The sequence below is a fragment of the Clinocottus analis genome, unplaced genomic scaffold (genome assembly GCF_023055335.1).
Source record: "Clinocottus analis isolate CAN_PGR_092001 unplaced genomic scaffold, fCliAna1.0.p SCAF_13, whole genome shotgun sequence".
Lineage (NCBI taxonomy): Eukaryota > Metazoa > Chordata > Actinopteri > Perciformes > Cottidae > Clinocottus > Clinocottus analis.
In genome coordinates, this window is record NW_027175854.1 from 4,600,605 (window position 1) to 4,621,998 (window position 21,394).

The 21,394-nt window shown below is 40.2% G+C and overlaps 2 protein-coding genes across 5 annotated transcripts in view; both read left to right on the plus strand.

The window, feature by feature from the left end:
• LOC137783607 (rab GTPase-activating protein 1) overlaps positions 1-21,394 on the plus strand; it is a 59,841-nt gene that overhangs the window by 21,901 nt on the left and 16,546 nt on the right. For all 4 annotated transcript variants that reach the window (XM_068573717.1, XM_068573720.1, XM_068573719.1 and 1 more), the window contains 2 exons: positions 989-1,139; positions 19,632-19,745. In XM_068573717.1, the coding sequence (XP_068429818.1) occupies positions 989-1,139; positions 19,632-19,745 (265 nt within the window). The remainder of the gene's footprint in view (positions 1-988; positions 1,140-19,631; positions 19,746-21,394) is intronic.
• Positions 8,952-12,296, plus strand: LOC137783991 (probable G-protein coupled receptor 21). The gene has a single exon (XM_068574381.1). It carries the CDS (start codon positions 9,062-9,064, stop codon positions 10,274-10,276), a length of 1,215 nt encoding a protein of 404 aa, XP_068430482.1. The 5' UTR covers positions 8,952-9,061; the 3' UTR covers positions 10,277-12,296.

A 21,394-nucleotide genomic window follows, 5' to 3' on the forward strand; every position in this document is an offset into this window, starting at 1 on the left:
AAAGACAGGCAAATCACAGAAAGCCCTTTACAATCTTATACCCCTGAGGACTCGACCTGGCATTACTTACGTCACATTCCCCCCCACACACACACATGCATGCACACATACACAGTATACTTTTGTTCCCTTAAGTCTCAATAGAAAATGCCATGTATTGCATAACCTGACACTGGGGAACAAATAAACCCAACAAACTCAGAAAATAGAGAGAGGTGTACTAAGAAAGGGGGGAAAAGTGAGAGACCCATTAAGGATTCAGGGTTTTCCTGTCAGCTCCAGTCAGGCAATAGTTGTTAGGTAGATACAGCTGTGCCTCCAAGTTCACCTTCCCTTTCTCTCTAATTCTGTTTCTGTCACTCACCGGTGGGCTGGAAGATACCTGAGTTCATTTAATGCTACATATGGTGTAAAACAATCTCTGAGATGGAGTGTTTTGCCAACAGCTTCAACATTTAAATGTGAAGATGAGGAAACGGAGGAAAGCATTAAAATTTGCCTCTGTGTGTTGCTGATTTAATTTTCACTGGCTTATTGTCTTCTATTGTCTATTGTTTCCCCATTCTGCTAAAAATATGCATGGGGGGAAAATGTTTGAAAAACTAATGTACCAATGCCAGAGAAAGAAGTGGAGTTTTAAAGTTGAGCATTACATGGATACTGTACAAAAAATAGCTCTGAAAATGTTCTGATTTAGAATAATTGATTATTGTATCCTCTGTGGTAGGTGAGACTGGATCTTTAGAAAGACTGCTAGGCCTGTAGATCCTTATACTTGTGCTCTTAGATGATGTACTGTAACTACTATCTCTAGAGATGATCATGGTCCTTTTGAGATGCAATGTAGAGCCAATGGAAGCAATGATTTCAGGAGGTATTGTAGACGGGTGTGCCCACAAAGATTGCAGATGCAAGAACTGGTGACATGAAATGGGTATGTCTTTGATGACCTATCATGGGTGACTGCCCCTCTCCTCTCTTTTCTCAGGCATATGAACTTGTCAGTGCGTCCCAGGCAGCTGCCAGCTTTGGTGCGCAGTGGCATCCCTGAGGCTCTCCGTGGGGAGGTGTGGCAGCTCTTGGCAGGCTGCCATAACAATGACCACCAGGTAGAAGAGTACCGCACTCTCATTACAAAGGTAAGGCTGCACAACAGTATTATCTTTGTTAAGATGGTCGGGGCATAATAAAGTCCCATGAGCCCTACATGATGGTGGTGTTCGATGTTCTTCTTCTTGAGAAGCTGAAACCATCAAATAACAGTTTTGTTGATGTTGTTTTCACACTTTGTTCTGGTGTGATCTCTTTAACTGAAACACATTTAATTCAAACTGATTTAGTTTTTTGTTTGTCTTTTGTTATGTGCTGTGCGGAGCACATGTGTTACTGTTATTGTCCTTGGCAACCGTTGTTTGAAAGCACACTCCAGGGGCCACTGATGGCAATGTTTCATGAGTCTCTCATGTGCTTCGAACTTGTGACGCTAACCACTTCTGCCCCGTAGGTTATGCCCATGATTGCTTTTGGTGTCATGCAAGTGCACTTTTCTTAAAGACAATAATTCATGACTTCTTATAATGCCACATTTCCTTAGACGGGGAAACTAAATATATTTGTAACTACCTGTTTATGAAGTTCTTAAAGTAAAGAAACATATTTCATTAGATTTGTTTGTTTCTTTGAGCTGCAACAGTAAACAGAAAAGGGAACTTTCAACCAATAGCTTGCTCCTAGCTGCTTGGGGTTGTCATTGCCTTTTTATGTGCCTCTTTTCTACAGACCTGCGTCTGTATTGTATATTAAGAAATGGCAGCTAGATTTTCAGTTTGTTGGAGAATGATGGTGTGCATGTGTAGGTCTGTCCTTGCAGCGATGTATGTTAGAACGAAAGAAAGTGACTTAGCACTGCTGGAGTTGGTTAGCGCTGAGAACAGTGTGCTCGTCTGTGTCATTTTTTTCTCAGCTGCAGCTCTGCCCGCTGTTCTTATGTAAAGGCAACATCCCCAGGCAGCAAGCTGGGTCTCAGGTGGCGACAAGATGTGGGTCTTGCCCTTTCTTCCCCTCTGCTTTGCTCTCCCTCCACCCACACTTTTTCTCCTGCTCTTGTCTTATTTTGCCTTACGTCTCTAGCATGTGATGATGGAAACATGTGGGTATTAAAAGTTTAAGAAAGAGGAAAAACTCAAATAGAAGTTTTACACCAAAATAACAGAGGAGACGTGGTATTCACCCATCAATTCATGACAACGGCAACAATGCATCACGATGTCACCATGTTGGTGCTTGATAGTTGTTGGACAGGCAGCTGGAGAGGAATTCATTACAGAAGCTCTGAAGTATTCCAGGTTTGTACGTCAGCCAACAAACACACAGAGAAGTGTGGAGAATCTGTGCAGCTTTATCGAAGTCTGAAAGATGATTTGCGTGTTTTATTTAGTCTCCTTTGAGTACGACTGGGAAAGGTAGCTAAAAACGGTAAAAGGACAGAAAGATAATAAATCTTATTTAACACAACAAGGTGTGCATAAAGTAAGTTATATTGTTTAAAAAAACAACTAAGACACAAAAGTCATCGCTAATAGAATATTTCTAAAATGTTGAAAAGAATATTGAATAACAGTACTCTGAATATTACATGTGCTAATTAAGACATCAATTAATTCATTTTTAAGTTGGTATTGTTTCTGGTACTAATTAAAACATATATTCTCATGTACAAAATTCCTCCCTTCCCTTTCCATCTCCTATTTTTAAATTTGTACATACCATACTGATATGCCAGCTCCTAATTTGTTTTGTGTGCATTCTGTATTCAGCCTGTGCTTGTGTGTCTCTCTTTGTGCTGTATTGCACTGCATGCACACCATGTCCTAGCTCGTGCCCTCTTTTGTACCCGACCCTTGTCTGAACTTCGCGTTCATCCACATATTTGAATACAGGGCATAGCTGGACGTGTAACCTATTCTTTCACAATGGAGCCCTAATGAAATTCCCCATATGAGGGTTCCTGCTGCTGAATATCAGAAGTTACAGTCTAAAATGTTGCAGTTCATAGTGAGTAGAAGCAAGTCACGTACTAAGTCTGACAAATAATTGGTCAAGAAAGACAATGTGGCGTAATGGCAGGCAACACTTTATTTTACCAGTTAAGTGTTCCTTAACTGTCAAAACAGACAACGTTTATGGATGTCGTTTTTCTTTCACGTTATAAGCTGTTTGGAGATAATGATTTATATAATATTGAGCTGTGACTATTACAGTGTGCGTATTGTTATCCTGTTAAAACACTGTTCCAATGGTGCACATTTTTGCGTCGTGGGATGTTAACACATTGACATGGTTGTGAGAGGGATGGTGGGAAATAATAAAAGGTAGAAGTCAAAGGATTGTGTGTTTTTACACGTCAATATTAAGAGTACTGTAAAAGAAGTAGTTCAATTGGTGAAGATCGGCTGATTACCTGTTGTGATCTACTTCAGCTCATAATTAGTATCACTAGCGTGTTATCGTGGTTCTTATACTTTGTGCTTTATGTAAAACTTTTATTTTTTTTTATTGTAATTTTGTGTTAGGAGGACCGAGCAAAATAAGCTTTTCACTACATAAAATAATTGTCTGTTGCATATGACAGTAAAACATCAAGCATCAAATGGTAAGACGCCTGGTGGTGAGGAAACATTGTGCAGAGATATGTGGTCATGCACACTGTGTGCACATCTACTATTATTTTCTATAAGAAGGGTCAAATATTGACCGCATTAACACTAACACACTGATTCTCTAGTTGGTTATGTACTCTTAAACAGTTGCATGACAGTGTCAGAGAGCTGTTGATTCAATGCTCTAGTGATTTTTGAGGTTCTCGTTGGCTTGTGTGTGGTTGATAGTGATGTGTTACACTATTGTGTTACTGCGTAGCATTCAAAGGTCTTTCAACCACCATTTACCTACACGAGAGGCAGAATGTTGGAAATGTCTCCTCCGGTGTCTATTTGAGCATACACAACGGATATGTGTAGTGTAGACACAAGGTGATCAGATAAACACAGGCCTGGTCCCCAGACCTGCGGCAGCAGAGAGCAAAAACAAGCGCTCATATATACCCGTCTGCCCGCCTTTCTCTGTCTGACCCACATAATGACCCGTATGCCTGCCTCTCTGCCTACCTGTCTGTCTTTATAATCGTTTGTATTTGCCTACGCTTGACTCTGATTCTCTCCGACTTCTACTTAGACCTGTTTGTGCGCCTGTCAACTTGTGCGTCTACCTGTCTCTCTCTGTCTGCCTGCTCATTTGTGTTGTTTTTTTTTTGTCGCACTGTCTTCTTGCCTCTTTCCCGCTCATCTTCTGCTGTCTTGTTGGCCCACCGTGTCTGCTCTTTTTCTTTTTCTGTGTGACTGTGTGCCTGCTTGTCTCTTTGTCTTATAGGTTTCGGTGTGTTTTGCTGTTCTTGCGTCAACTGATAATAAAACACTTTTAGATGTTTTTGTATTCTACTTGTAAGCCAGTTTCCCCACAGTGGAAAACAGGCATTAACTGGCCTGAAGAAAGAATATTGTTTAGCATTGGATCGGAAACAAGCTGGAATCTTGTGTATCTTATTATATTAATGTTGTGTCTGTGACTGTGTAACTACTATAGCCACCCTTGTGTTGATAGTTGTGTACTCGCTCTAAGCTCACCATAGCCACCACAAAGATAAACTTTATTTCGTCTGAGATATTAATTATAGTGTATTAATAGTCCAGGTCTTAGAATTTATATAATTTTTCCTTCAAGGCAATTCTAAGTTTAATAAAAAACCTTAGCTAGGACATCATTTGGCCAGTTATCCTGTTATCTTCTATCCTGCTGATACAAAGGTCGGCACAGCATTTTTGTATATAACTAGTCAGCAAGGAAACGCAGTACATTAATTCACTTTTAATTCAAAGGGATTGAGTCCAGTATGTTGAACCAGAGTGTATTTCAGTGTGATTGTGAGTAAGCTTTGACTGGTGTGTAAGACTGTATACAGTATCCCTAGTGTACGTTTGGATACTAACTTATAACACACAAGTAACATTACCGCCAGCAAAAGAGTTTCACTAATTCAATCCATGTTTGAGTTTACAACCGCAGTGGTTGTGTCAGAGCAAGCCAGTAATGCGCCTTTTTTTCTTCTTCTTTATTACCTTGCCGAAGTTTCTGACTGCGACTAACCAAGGGTTTTTCTTTCACCTTTTTTCTTACTGGGAATGTTAGTATTAGCAGTGGTAAAAGTAGAGGGCTGCACAACCCCTATTATTTCAGGCCCCAGACGTTTGCAGTGGTGTTTTTTTTCCTGTGAACCCGATGGCATTTTACAGTTTTTTCTAACCTTCAGAGGCTGCAACTTGAATGTGCGATGCAACTATGTCATGGCACGAGTATTATTCAGGACCAAAGGAAGCGCAGAGTCAAGTGTGAAGTTGTTTGTATGAGTATGACATTGAGAAAGCTGCAAGCAGCAGCACCAAAGACCAAGCAGTCAATCCTCTCTGAGCAGGCATGTTTTGAGCTGGCACTGCACTAGATTATATAAAAACAGATCAGAATTATCAGGATTATGAGCCACCAGCTGGGTGGTGAATGGATGGTGGGTGTTAACGGGAATAAGTTGTGCTCATCCTGGAAAGCAGGCGACGGCACATCACGTTCTTTCCTCTTCCTCATTTTCGCTACTCCCCTTTCTTCTTGCTGATTTGTTCTTGCAATATTGTTTGTCTTTCTTTCCTCCACCTCCTCCTATCACCTTTGGTGAGCGCGGTGTTATCTTTGAGTCCCTCCCTCATCCTATTCTCCTCTTCCTCTGCCAACCCTTTTCATCGTACTGTCATCTATTTTTAGCTCCTCGTGTAGTGGGCAAAGGAGGTGCGTGAAAGCATGGGAGTGTGTCTGGATTGTGGGGGAGAAAGGTACAGGCTTGTGTTTGTCTCCATCACGTTACACCAAATTGCCCTGCACGGGACACACTCTGCAGTCTTCAGAAACCCATCATGATGAGGATGTAGCAACTCTAACTTTGATGGTGATTACTGCCCACTGCACCTTTCATTTTAGTACAGGATGCTGAGTAATTAAATGGAATCAGCACATCATGTGTTTTAAAAAATAACTAAGTTCATTATTCTGGCACAAAATTAGTAGGCTATTTACAAAAGGGCTGAAGGAGACTCGCTAGGGATAATCTGATTCAGACAATTTTAAGGAAAAAGAGTCACTCGGAGACAGACGAAAAAAAGCTCTCTATTGATGTTGCCGTGAGGGCGATTTTTAAAACATGTCTGAAGAGGTCATGCTACCTGGGTATAGCTGACTGTGTCAAAATAACTCATGCTAAGTGAAGGCACAGCATCTGCTGATGCATGCAAAATCACACACACACACACACACACACACACACACACACACACACACACACACACACACACACACACACAAACTCAGTAGTACATTGAATCTGTTACAACCATTAGGTAATAACCTATCTTCAGAATACTTTTGTGAGAAGTTGTTGCCATTTAGTACAGAAGATTGTAGTCTCTTGTTCTTGCTCTTTCAGAGAAACATGCACACATGGAGTTGCAAAGTTAAGCAGAAAACAACAAAACACACACTTAAATATCTAAAAAGACCCTTGGGGAAAGCAGGCCATTTGTTTAATGATACATAAGTACCATTGTTACAGGTTTACGTTGTAAAAGGAACAAGTACTGTGTGTGAGCGTGTGCTTACTTTTGAGTGTGTTGTTATTTTACCCTATTTAAGACACATTGCAGGGATTTTTTCCCCCTGGTATTAATAATAAACTCTCTTTGTTATTGTTGTTGAGGCTGTGATTTCATTAAACTTTAATTCGACTAATGCATATTTATATTGCACATGTATGTATTGTCATCGCTTCCTTTTTACAGTTTTTTTCTGCTACATAACAGTTCAAACTGTTAGATATCTTTTCAAGCAATTCATTTCTCAGTCAGACTTAAAGGGGCCTTAGAAATGAATAATTTTAACATCTCAAACTTTTTAAATTTTATTTCTTAACTTGCTGAACCGTTAAATTGCGACTTTCAATGTCTCCTTCACGTGGAGTTTGCACCTCGAAGGCGGACCAAGTTACTAATTGCATAATTACTTGATGCGTTAGTGAATCAGCTGGTAATTACACACTGGCTGTGTGTGCAAATTAAATTACTTGCGCTGTGCTTTCATGTATTTAAATCAGTCTCTCAGTCTCTTAAGCTGTTATGTTGCTGCTGTTTATTATTAATAGTTTACTAATATAAACATGAGTAAAGTAGTTACAATGAATTTAACACATTACGTTTGATTCAGTGTACAATAGAGTACCAGCCTGGAAAACAATCATAGAGCAAATCATGGCTTGCTTAACAAACAAGGAGAGAAAATGTAACACATTCAACCTAATGGATTCTTTCTTTCAAAAGAAATGACAGACTATTTTTTAAATAAAAAGACTTTGAATAGTTTGTCTCAATGCTTTTTATTTATCGAGAATTTAAACCCACACACAAAAGACCTTATACTACCTTTGTGCAGCATTAAGTAAATACGGTCTGTAAGGGAGTCAACATCACAAGATACACACCGCTATAGAGGACCCGCTGTCTTGTACTGTATGTCCTTGATTTACAATTAGATTAACAATAGTAATAGTTCCTGTAAACTGCACCCAGGCATGTAGTTTTTGTCGTCCTGCGAGCAAATACAATAACTACTAACTGTAGACGACAATGTCCATTCCTACTGCTCAAAATGTCTTTTTGGAATGAAGTGAGGCTGCAGAGATGCAGACAATCAAAAAAGCACTGAACACTGAATATTTCCCATTTTAACAGTGTGAAAGAGTATGTTTAAATGTTGTGATGATTATGAGAAACACTGCCAGAAGGAAAAAACAGGAAGGGGTGAGAGGGTTGGGGAAGGAGGCAAGCTTTGTGCCCTTACAGTTTATTATTGGTTGGAGCCACAGGGAAGGGGAGGGGCCTCAATGCCACTGTTTCTGTAGAGAGAGAAGCAGAGAGAGAGAGAGAGAGAGAGAGGGACAGCGAGACAGCAAAGGAGGATAAATGAACACGGGGGGGTTTCTCCCAGCATCGGTATGCCTGCCTACCTCATTTCCAGTCCAGACATAGTTGCTGCTCCTGTGTATAGAATTAACAGCTGAGGTGTGATTGTATGTGTGTGTGTGTGTGTGTGTACGTGTTTTAAATATCAGTCACCCTGCGCAGCGCCTTCATCCTCTCCGTTCACGGCAGTCTGCTGTGATCTTACTGCGAAGGACCAGACAGAAACTGAGACAAGAGCAAGCGGACATTGGAGTGGTGAAAAGAGGCAAGAAACAGGAGGAAAAAGAAGAAGAAGAAGAAACCGAAGAATAAAGCAGGAGAAAAGAATAAAAAAGGAGATATTACGCTTAATGTCTCCTTCCCGCAATTCATGTATACAGCACATTACACAGTAATGTTTTTTTGCTTGAAGCTGTGACTCTGTGGACTATAGACAGATACAAGAAAGCTTCAATCTGTGCTTTCTGCAGCTGCAGCAGATGTTGAAGACATCTTTGACTTTATAGGGAGTGGAGGCATTTCAAGCATAGATTGGACTGGAATTCCTTTAAACAAAGTCACATTTCATTCTTTTTTTTCATTCTTTTTTTGTACGCCTTCAGCAGGAAAGTTTGCTTAACTTGAAAGACTAGAAGGAATACACGGTTCTTTTTTTGTGTGTTTTTTTTTTTATTTTTTATTTTGTACCCTGGTGGTTTTGAATATTCGTGTAAAACCACAACCGCCTGCACCGACGATAAGCCCCGGGGGCTCCTCGCCTTTTCGCTGTCCCTCCTGCATTTCAGATGGCAGATGGCAGCAGGCTCATCATGGAACTGCAGCGTGGAGCTTTTTGTTTGGACTGAAACCATACAGCTACTTTCTGAACCAGCCAGTTCCCTGTCAAAACAGTGGGTTCTTTGGATCATCGTATTCTGGAAGGGCCCCTGAGACGCGTATTCCTGCCCAAGATGATGAATTCCTCCCTGGATCCACTGAACCAGAGCTCTGCTGACCCGTCCAACATATCTGCTCCCTTCTGCTTACTTGCGATAGGCTATTCCCAAATTTTCACCACCTGCCTCCTTGAAGTCTCTATCATATGTCTTCTCACTGCTCTCATTATTTCTGGTAACCTGGTGGTGATTTTTGTGTTTCACTGTGCCCCCTTGCTTAGCCAGCACACCACCAGTGCTTTCATCCAGACTATGGCGTACGCTGATCTGCTGGTGGGGGTCAGCTGCCTGTTCCCCTCCCTGTCCCTTCTCCATCACCTCCAGGGTCTCGACCCCAAACTCACCTGCCAGGTGTTCGGGTACATGGTGTCTGTTTTGAAATCTGTTTCAATGGTGTCGTTGGCGTGTGTGAGTGTAGACCGCTACGTTGCCATCACACGACCCCTGACTTATGCCTCCTTGGTGACGCCTTGTCGAGTGCGATGCTGCATCGTTCTAATATGGTTGTACTCTGCTCTGGTGTTCCTCCCGTCTTTTCTCGGCTGGGGGAAACCTGGTTACCACGGGGATGTGGTTGAGTGGTGCGCGGTTGAGTGGAGGACTAGTCCGGCGTTCACGACCTTTATAGTTGCGCTGCTCTACGCGCCAGCCGCCCTCACGGTTTGCTTCACCTACGTCAACATCTTCAAGATCTGCAGACAGCACACCCGCGAGATCAGCGAGCGCCGCGCACGTTACCGGCCCCAACAATTGCAGGGCCCGGGATCGACCGTGGGATCCGCCGTCAAGGACAGCAGTGCAGTAGAGCAAGGGCAGTTGTCCCAGCCACAGTATCAGCAGCCCACATCAACATACCCAGACAAGCGATACGCCATGGTACTGTTCCGCATTACGAGCGTGTTTTATATCCTGTGGTTGCCCTACATCCTCTACTTTCTGTTGGAGAGTGGTGGGATCTACCATCACCCTGCAGCCTCATTCCTTACCACATGGCTCGCCATCAGCAACAGCTTCTGTAACTGTCTCATCTACAGCCTCTCCAACTCTGCCTTCAGGAAGGGCCTCAAGCGCCTCTGCTCCTTCTGTTTACAGCGCAGTGGCAGCGGCAGCGGCTTTGGGGTCCGGAGTACCAAAAAGGCTTTTGTTGGTTCTGTTGAAAAAGGATGTGGAGGACCGGTATATGGATTTGGTGATGGGGAAACAGGAATTGGCACAACATGTCATGTGTAGAGCACACGAAAAGGAAACCCTCGTGCCAAATTAGCATTTGAACTTGTTAAAAGATGTCAGGTGTGTTATTGCTGTAAAATGTGTCCTCTTTTAAGCTGTAATGTGCTGTAAAGAGGTCGAAGGAGGCGTTGATCTGCCGCTGCTGTTTATGTCGCATTTGGAGGTTAAACAGGCGTCCTCTCGGCACACTCCACAGCTGGCGAAGACCGAGAAAAGGAGCCGAGAGCAAAGCACTGAAGGAGAAAAGACGTAAATAGCCTTGCAAGGCGTTTTAAATGGTCAAGAAAATTGAAGCATACTTACTTACGTGTTGGGAAGAAGGAGAAAAAGGTGTCTGAAAATCTCCGGAGAAAATGACTCTTTTGAAGTTGAACATTTGCATCTTTAAACTCTCTCTAATGGGATGTGAAACCTTAACTTATTTTGCCAAAACAAAACCTTGCAAGAAATGTGTTCTAAAAAGCTGAACGTTAAACAATGTGACCTTTGTGGCCACATAATCAGGACGGGTTCAAGCAGAACCCAAGTTCACTGCGCTGTTTTAGTAATGTGGTGCTGAGCTGAACTGCCAATAGCAAGTTCTTTAAATATGTTGTTTCTTGCTCTTACCCTCTCAGTATCTGAATACTTAAAGTGATGCAACAGTGTGTTTGTGTGTTGTGTATTTGTTGTGCCTCTTGTAGTTGATCGATTGAGCTAAGTCAGTCAAAAAGAAATGGTGTTGGTCTACATTTTCTAATAGATGTGCATTGACTAAACTGATTTGGGTTTGTCAGTCTATTCATTACCTTTTACATTCAGATTGTTGTATTATCATTTTCCGATTGATGGTGTGTATGTAAGTTGTGGGTTGACACAGACTGCTGATTGGTATATATAATATAAGATGCATCTTGGTTGTTCGTCTGTTAACTTAACAAAAATTTCATTAGTCTTATTGCACTTCTGTTGTTTTGATTATACAACTAAATCTATTTCATAACTGTCCAAGGTGAAGCAAGACCATGAAAGGATGTATTTATAAACTTATTTTACACTGAGTGTTGGTACATCAGTGTGTTTATTTTTTTAAGGCTTTGATCAAAGAAAAACGTTAAACTCTTAAAATAATGACCCTTGAACTGTGACCCTAACCCCTTGTCTTTGGGATTGATAATTCATAATTACATATTCTTTCAACTAATTATTGGGTTACAAACCTATATGTATGTTATATTTGATGTCTTTATTTAGAACATCTTTATCTTCCACATATAGGCTGCTTGTCTTCCTGGAGTCTACAAAAAAAAAATCAATAATGATGAAAACAATTTAAAATCAAACTGTAACAATAAGAAATGATGAAACAAGCCAAATGTCAGTATCTGGAGAAACGTGTAACAGCTCTGCTTATGAAACAATAAACAATGGTGGCCGACAATGGAAACAAAAACTAAATACTCACTGAAATTATAATGGTAAAAGGAAATGATTATAATCAAAAGGATTCTGAAACAAAACCAAAATAACAACTACATGAGAGTCATCATTTTTTTGTTTTATTGACTTTTTGAAAGAAAATCTCCTTTTGGTCTGCCTGATGTGGTGGGGAGCAAATTCCATGTAGAATTAGTTCCAGAAGAAGAAAAAAACTTTTCTTCTTCTTCTTCAAATACCGTTTTGCATGAACAACAATGGACTAGATTTTAATTTAGCCTCCACAGTTAGCGATGATAATCATCCATGCGACCCACACATTAGCACAGAAAGAACAATGAAAAACTAATCTGGCTTCTCTGTTCAGTTCAGTTTGAAGTTCTTTTTAGATGTTTCTCAGCTGCACTTAACCAAATGACTGGGCCATTCTCCAGGTGTCTTGTGCTGTGACTGCATTATTGTGCCTGCATTCAGGGACTAGTGTGTGTGTATATACACACACTCACACTCATACACACACACACACCAACACAGGTGGATCAAGTTTAAACAGAGCAGATGAATAGCCCCTCTGGTTAAACTCTAACCTCTATACCAAGAAGAAGAAGACTGACCCTCAGCATGAGTGTGTTTGTGAGCATCTTTTGTGCAAGCACGTGTTGTCCCCATTTGTGGGTTCTTTTCACTCTTAACTTGATATTTTATACATATTTATCAAGATCAATAATAAGCTGAAATGAATCCAAGTGTACATACTGTGTCAAACATTATCACTGTTTTGAACCATGGACCCTCATGTCACAGTTTATTTAGGTGCAGATAATCTAACTGTATGTATTTTATTATAATCTACCAAAGAAAGTTAAACAAACCTTGTATTATTTTTTAAACAAAAAAAAAAAAAATCTAATATAAGATGATTTAGCAAAATGTGAATGGGTTTCACACAAAGTTGGTATAGGTCCACTGTATTGGCACAGTGATGCCTTGTGTGCGTGAAAATGACTGTTTCTCAGTGTATTGTGATATATTGTTGCCTTGATATACAAATGAACATGAATTATTGGGGAAAGTGTTTTCCTTACCTTTCTGGAGGGCTTAATTCATTGACCCGCGACTGTTTTTAGAGGGAACGGCACAGACTGGATCTGTACATTAGCCAGCCTTGATTCCACACGCAGTACATGATAACCAGAGCCCCTTTGGTTTGTAATTAAGAAATGTCACTGGTAATCCAGCTACACTTTAAACAATTCTTAATTTCCAATCATAGTTCCTCTCTTCTGTAAAACACATGACTCAAAGCTGTTATTTTTTGCCTTCTAATGTATTTGTTTGTGTGTGCATGCGTATGTCTGGGTGTATTAAGATGCGACCATTCACTGAATGTGACTGTTTATGGTGTTCTAGCGAGGGTGCTAACAGATTTTCATTGCTTTGTTAGCTGCACATCGCTTCCCTCGAGTATACTGTATTTCGTTAGTGTATGTGAGTAGGATGTACAATGGTGGTAGAGTCACATGTTGTCTTTATACATTTTGGCTGTTGTCTGTGAAGCCTTGCCAAGTATTGCTCCTATTTGTACCATATTAAGTTAAGATATGACGTTTACAGAAATGGTATGTACAGAAATGGCGTATTGAATGTCTGCGTGTTGATACAGAAATCACATTTTTTGTAAAATGGCTTAGTTTCTGTCTAATCTCTTGTGAAAAGTTGTGAACTCTATTTAGATTTAATAGCATGCGTACCTATTGAAATGATTCCTTATGAAGGTGCATCATATTTTACTTGGCCATTTTCTGTTGAACGGTCTCTACTAATTGGTAACTTTCGAATTAGTGGAAAGATGTTATCAAAGGAATAACACTCTGGTGGTGGTTGTGTCGAGGTGCGGTGCCATGTTGGGAAGGATTAGAAAGAACAAGAGAATATGGACATGGCGGCCGGTTTAGAAATCTATCTAGAAGTTACATTCAGTCTCCTGCCATGAGAGGAAAGTGATTGCTGATGGGGCACAAATATGAGTGAGATACTCCGTACTACAAAAATGTTCTTCTCTAAAAATGATTACCAACTGGAAGGCTATCTGCAGATAGGGTTTTTCAGTTTTGAAAATATGCAATGGTTTTTAGCTACTGCCATTTTTGTGTTTCCAGATTCCTTATATGATGCACATGTCATTTACAAGCCCTTTACAAGTTATCCAACATTAGACGGCGGCTGTTGCTTCCTCTTCCAGTATAGTCTGCGTTTGTCAAATCACTTTAGCTGCATCGCCACTTTTAGAAGTGGGCCTACCCAGATGTGTGTCCGTCCTGGGAACAAACATAGACCTTATGTAGCATACTGTATATGTGGATCAATGTAAATATTAAGTTTGTAGAAACTGTATCTGGATTTTATACAGATACACTACACGTGACCGTGATAAGTGTGATTGTGGCCTTAATTAAAATAACTTATGAGATTTTATTTCAAGGTGAACAATTTTATCTTGAACATGTTATTCTCTGTTCAGAAAGAAACCCAATACAAAATAATTTCACGCCAACTGAATATTGGTTGGCTATTGGCTCACTCTTGTGGTGCACTTTAACACACACACACACACACACACACACACACACACACACACACACACACACACACACACACACACACACACCCACACCCACACAGAACGGTATTTTCTTATCTGTCTTGGATTTTCTTCTTTGTTTTTCGTAAGGCTCGAGATAAACCACACCAGACCCCCACTAATGGCTGACTTATGACCCTGCTGTTCTCAGGAACATATTATTATGTAACTTATACGAGACTGACCACTGTTATACAACTTTGGTGTAGAAAGGAGACTTTATCTCTGCATGGGATTTTGTCCACTATGAATGCTGGAAATTGCTCAGTCAACATTGGGGCATCTGTAAATGTCAGATTGAGAAAATGAAGTCACTGTATACATATTACTGTATAGATCATGGCAAGACAAACTATGTCATATTTCATACGTCAGGGGTGTTGCATTTATGATGAGGTTTTTGTAAGATATATGCTTTTATAGTTAGAGACTGTTTGGGTAACGCAAAAGGCCAATCATGTTTGATATTGCTGTCATGAAAGTGAGTCTCTGTGAATTCTTTTCACATTTTATTTCATTACACATTGTTTTGTAGGTGAAAAGCCTATATAGTATTCAAACATGTTAATGTTGTGTATCTGTACTGAGCAAATAAATGTAACGTTATCTCAATGTATTCAAACGCCCTTGTGCTAATTGTTACTGTGCTACAAACGCAGGCGTGGTAGAAACAATTTATTGTACCATCAGTTTGTTTCCCCTCCTGCAGGTGAAATGTCTTGAAGTATTCACCACTAAGTATGCTCCTCTGTCATCTCAGTCCTCATCAGATTTGCCAGCTGTCCTTGTGCTGAAGCTGCTTACCGGTGCACAAATGGCACAACAAGTAGGGCATGAGACAGATGATTAAGATTTATTGATGGATGACGCTAAGGTGAGGAAACAGCGCTACGCTTAGCTTGAGCATGTGCTCTGTCCATTATCCATTATTATACAGAAAAGACTGAAAAAAATCACAGATTTGAACTATTTATGGTTTTCTTCATTAGTAAACAATACAAATCTTAGAGATGAAAGGATCTGTCAAGGCTCTACCAATTAGTTACTGAGCATTCAGTATTTCTTCTATAATTTACATCTAAATCCATTAATAGATTGAAAGTTTAGCACTGAGGGTTGTTTTGAGTTGGGTAACACGGTTTGTATCAAGCTTGATAAGTATCACCCTGTGTTCTCTCTGCATCTCAGAGTCCTTTAAGAGCAGAGAAAGAATAACAGAATGACACGTCAGCTATTGTGTTGATTCAGAGAAAAATCAGGGACATAAACAATAGAAGGCTAGCTACTCAGCCTTCCCACGGAAGCGCTACTCCGGTACTTTATTCCTAGCTTTAGACACACAAACGCTCACACACAGACACGCGCGCGCAAGCTTGCACACACAGTCTGTAGGAAGAAAAAGGTTTCTTGACTACCATTTAGTTTAAAGATGCTCTTTGATTTCCCGACAGTGATACTCTGACAGTAGACAGTGCGTCGACACATTCATTATTTCAATTTTAGCCTTTGTTCGGACCGTTGAGACAAAAATAACTGTCGCGGTTGGTTTCATATCTATCACCAAAGTTGCTGTTAAATGTAAAAAGAGGGAAATTCTTTAGACTCATGGCTTCTAAGATCTGGGTTCCTACATAAAACGTCTCCTTTGCGCAAATGGTTTTATCAACATTCTTATTACATTTTTAACTATACCGTAAGTTGTGCCAGTAAACCAGTTTGTGCAGTAAGACAACGCTTGAGAAAGTATTAATGATCAGCAGTGATTTTGCCAAAATTCCGTAATTTTTGTTTAAAAAAATATTTTTTAGTAAATATCTTTGTAAAAATATGTTCATTTGGTTGGATTGTGTAATAGTTCTTCTCAAAGATGTGAAGCCTTGCTGAAAGTAATGCATATGGACTTGAGCGATTAGCATAGCATAAAGGAGGGGGGAAGCCAGCCCAGTTATGTCAACTTCAAACGTATGTCTGCCAGCAGCTTTAAAGCTCCCTAATATGGAGATCCCAGTAACTTTTAGCTGCAGAATTGTCATCACTGTGAGGTTGTCACTCCCGTTTTAACAGCATGTAACTCCCCGTTTGTGACGGTATCGCAGGCATCTTTTTGAGCCTGACACAGGCTATCTGTTCTCCCTGCTCTCAATCTTAATGCTATCTGTTATGTTAATTAATATCTATACTATCCAAGTTGACCACATTCACAGCTCTTTGTAAAGCAGCCTAACCCTTTGCAGATTATGATTATGGTTAAGTGCTTAAGTATCAATTAAAGCTACAGCACTTTTTATGTCATCACCTTTGTCTTTCATGGTCTTCTTTATACATTTCCATAGAGATGCTCTATTTTTAGCATTTTACTGCCTCTCCGATCTCTTTGTCTCTCTCTTAATTGCTAGAAACAGCTCTCACACTTTGTGCCCTACTATGAGACACTGGGTATGTTTTCTGTCCCCTCTCACGCTACCCTCATTCCAATGCTCACTCTGACTAAATAGACAGACAGACAGACAGGAAGCTAATTGGCTATTATGTCAGAGGCCTTTGTACATGCTCTCAGCACTTCAGATAAGTATGGCTAAGTGGTGCTTGTATAAACATGGATCCTTATCATTCACTGAGAGACTAGCCCAGTGTAATGGGCCCTTCACACAGGTTGCAGAAGCTCCACCCCCTTTGTTCTGAAATACATCAATACTAATTTCAAGATCAAGATTTCTGGGGTGCTTGTGTTCACCTTTTCAGTTGAACTATGGTGATGTGCTGTTTACTGAAGCCCTTTATCTGCCAGTTCATTTTATGATTAGTCCTTTGGTCTATGAAATGTCAACATATATTACAACAAGGCCTGTCACTACTTCTCAGAGCCCAATTGGATGTCATGTTTTGTTTGATAAAAAAGTCTAAAACGTTTGTAAATTAGACTTGTACAGTGTGTGTGTTGCAGGACTCTCCATAGAAGCATTGGACAGATTTGGGGTGTTTAAAAAAAAACAAAAAACAGATCTCAGATCATGTGATGAGCTTTAATAATTGGTATAATACTGTATAAACAACAACCATATAACATTAGAGCAACCATTACTCTCACAATCATCATTACTCAAACTTCCCTAAGTATATAATCTTGCCACACACACACACACACACACACACACACACACACACACACACACACACACACACACACACACACACACACAGTAACTGTGAGTTACAGGGTGTGGTGGAAGTTGTGGAATGGACTTATAAAATAGCCCCCTGTTGTTGGTTCTCTGATCCCCATTACTTCACTTTGTATTAGTGTTCCTTTCTTCCTGCATTTCTTCTTATATTGTTTTGGGTTGACCTTCCTCCTCTGTGGAAACTGGAATAGAACCCGTGGAAAAAAAGAGAATGAAGGACATGATGGGTACAGTAATAGAGAACAAGAAGGTATAAATAGCTACAAAGAGAACAAGATTGATTTAAATTCAAGGATTTCTGTTTTATCTTGCATCCAATTTGGCCTTAGTGTAGCAGGATGGATTTCTGAGTTGGGTTTTAAAGCTCCTCGAGGAATTGATGTAATCCTGCAGAAATGCCATTGAGCAAGGCACAAGATGCTGACAAACTCGAGGAGTACTTTCTAACATCCCAATGTGGAGTGTAACACTTTCCTACACGGATCAATGGAGTATTACATTAATTTCCTCCTTTCTCATGAACTTTGTGAGGCATTATTGTTACTCACTGCTGACGAATGGAAACCTTCACTTTCTGCTCGTCTCATTATTCACTGATGCTATGAAAGCTCGGTCACAGCAGCAGGAGAAACAAAGAATGCCCTAACGGATTTCTGCCTAGAAAATGAATTGAATGCCCCATCTTTGTATTCAATCACACAACATGCTGTGTCAACTTCAGAGCCACTTTACTGCAAATTACTGTGAAGATATCTTAAAATGTGTACTTAATTCGTCATGTAATGGCAAGGTTGTCTTGGAGTAAGATTACTTATTTAGAGGCCTTTAGTTCCAAATACACTGAGCATCAATAATGAAATGAGAGGTGATTAATCCTTGCTGATAGAGTGGTTGCAATAGTGTGCGTTTGTGTGCGTGCGCATGCACGTGTTTGTTGTATTTCCCCTGTGTGCTGCCCTGTGGCTGTCATCACAGTGGGGGGATATCCCAGCATGTTGCCCTCGTCTTGTTTGTGTACTACTGTATGCAGTTGGGGTCGTGGGCACGCCTCTTTACTAGCATCAGTGTTTCCTGACCTTGTGTCCTCCAACCTTGTGTACTTGTGTCCTCCGTCCTCACTGCTCAACTTTATGGACGGCAACGTGGTCTATGTTGATTGGTCGGTCCTCCACTTTGGTCAACACTGAAATATCTCAATCATTACTGGGATGATCAAGTAATTTTGTTAAAAAACATAATGTTCCTTCTTTGTTTAGTGATGATCAGCTTACACTTCCTTAGTATTAGCATGTTAGCGTTGTCAGTGTGAGCATGTCATCATTTTGCTTATAATATTGCTGTCTCACAGAGCTGCTAGCATAGTTTTAGACTTGTAGTCTTGTTCTTTTTCCAGCCTCTGGCACCACTCAGCCCAAATACAGGATCACATCAGTTTTTTCTGGAAAAGGAACAAAACCTCTTTAGTTATAATGCTGATAGCTATTTTCCTTTTTTCATATTTTCTTTCTGGTGTATACATTTTTACAAAAAGACCTTGCTGATCCACTCTAAGAAGTTATTGTGATATTTGGTACAAGGTGTGATGATGAAAGCCTTTTATAAAACCGGTGTTTTACAGAATAGTATTTCAGTTTCGGTTTTATCATACAACCTCCTTATTGATATCATTCTGAAGTAGGGCAATGCATCAGAGATGTTCTCAGTATTCTCTCTCTGTTTGTGTTACATGATGTCTTTGGTCCGATTTCTTTTAATGTTTGTTTTGTTGCAGTTTGTCAGAACTGTGTTATTATGTTAGTGTATGTAAGCTTTGGCAACCAAAGAACACTGACTAAAAAAAGAAAGAAAAAGATCGAGAGAGAGATGGACAGTTTGTACTGTAGAGAACACACTGTGTTGCCAGTAATTCATCATGAGCATACGAAATCTCAGCAGCGTGATACCACCACATGCTGAGGTACACTGACCACTGCTGTTTGTTGTCTAATAAAACTGCCTGGGGATGCTTATGTGACTGAATCTCCCTTTCTCTCTGAGTGACGCACCATTTTCACTTCTTTTCATTCACCGTGACCTTTTTGTGTCCCCTCTTTTTCTTCTTTTGTCTCATTATCAGGAGTCCCCTCAAGACAGTGCCATTACCAGGGACATTAACAGGACATTCCCGGCTCATGACTACTTCAAAGACACTGGAGGAGATGGACAAGACTCCCTCTACAAGATCTGCAAGGTGGGAGATACACCCATGCAGGAGTGTGTTTAGATTACAGTTTTATCGTCAACAGAGGGCATTTTGGAGCCACCCTTTTAATAGAAAAAAATGGATCAGTGGATGAAGCTATTATTCGCTTCCTCTGAACCACACACAGTAAGTTTTTTTTTTTTTCCAGGCAGTTGCCTTGCAACATTTATTGGAAAGTATCTTGAGGAAATTGCATGAAGTTAAAATCCACCCAATACACAAATGCAGCTAAAGATTTGTCTGTACCTTTTTATTTTATTTGTGTTATTAAATCTTACAACCCCATTCTTCAAATTGAAGAACTTAATGATTAATTATTACCGGACAAGTTCTATCTTCTCAGGGATTTATTATGACAACTAACAATTGTTATTTTTGTTTGCACTAGGATTCATTGCTTAAACCAATTATAGCATTCTGCACGGGAAAGAGAACCACATGTTCCCCTATTATACAGCATCATTACAGGAGGTCACGTAACGTTTTCAGCGCATTGGTGAAAGTTGTCAGAGCTAAAGGGAACTGCTTATTAATTAACTGAACTGTTTCTGAGTGGTGGTTCAGCGAGTTCATAACAGCCACTGCCTTTCTACAAACACAAGTTTCTAATCAAACACACACACACACACACACACAACTCTAACATAACCGATTTAGTTGCACAGCTGACTCTCACACACCGGAGTGATGGTGAAGTGCCGCTGCTTTCTTTCTCATGTGATCATGGGATGGTGTGCATGTACAACTGAGGCACATACATGTATCAACCAATAGTTCCATAATCCCACATGAACGGTTTGACTATAGTTTGTTCATTGTTTTCATTCATTATGTATACCTCCGGTGAGGTCATCCATCTCTTTCCTAGACCAGCACCTCCTCAGGTGTGTTTGAATAATTCAGTGGGCCCTCCCTTTCCTCTGTGTGTGGATTGATCCACACTTTGTCTGTTTTACTTGTACTCATTATTTGTGTTTGTAGCTCAGTAGGCCACTATAGCCCATTTCCAAACTCTGTCCCTTGCTCCCTTCCTTCATTTTTGTTCCCTCCCTTCATCCTTGCGACAAGTTATCCCACAACTTCAACATTTATTTCCAACGCTTTCCTTTCCTTCGTCCTTTTCCCTTCTATCTGTCTTCTTTACATTCTCATGCTCATTTTTCCCTTTTCCTCATCCCTCACTCCAAATCCTTTCCTCATGTATGTCTTGTTTTACTTTCATTCAATTGTGAAGTGAGCTTGAAGACATATGACATACAGTGCTTCAACAACTTTATATTTTCAAAAAGAGAATAAAAACAACTAGGTATCACTCTCAATAGCTTGTACAATATAATTCAAGTACTCTGGAGCCCAACGCGTCTGCTGTGAGTAAGAAAGCTAAATATTTATACATTATATATTTGACTGATATGATAGTCGGTTGGTGTAATTTCTCAACTATTCTTTTATGTGTTTTGGTTTATTTAAAGCTGTGTTCCCAGTGTAGCTAAACCATAATTTTCACCACCTGTCAAATAAAAGCTCAGTATTTACAGACACGGATCTTTCCCTGGGCTGGTTTCCCAACTCCTTAGGAAAAATACTTTGGTCTTCAACTTCGGCTGCTGTTCTCTGTGCACGTTTTATTTCAGAAT

What these genes read in the sequence shown, in the direction of transcription:
- LOC137783991 (XM_068574381.1), top strand. Translation starts at nt 9,062, where the DNA reads ATGATGAATTCCTCCCTGGATCCACTGAACCAGAGCTCTGCTGACCCG.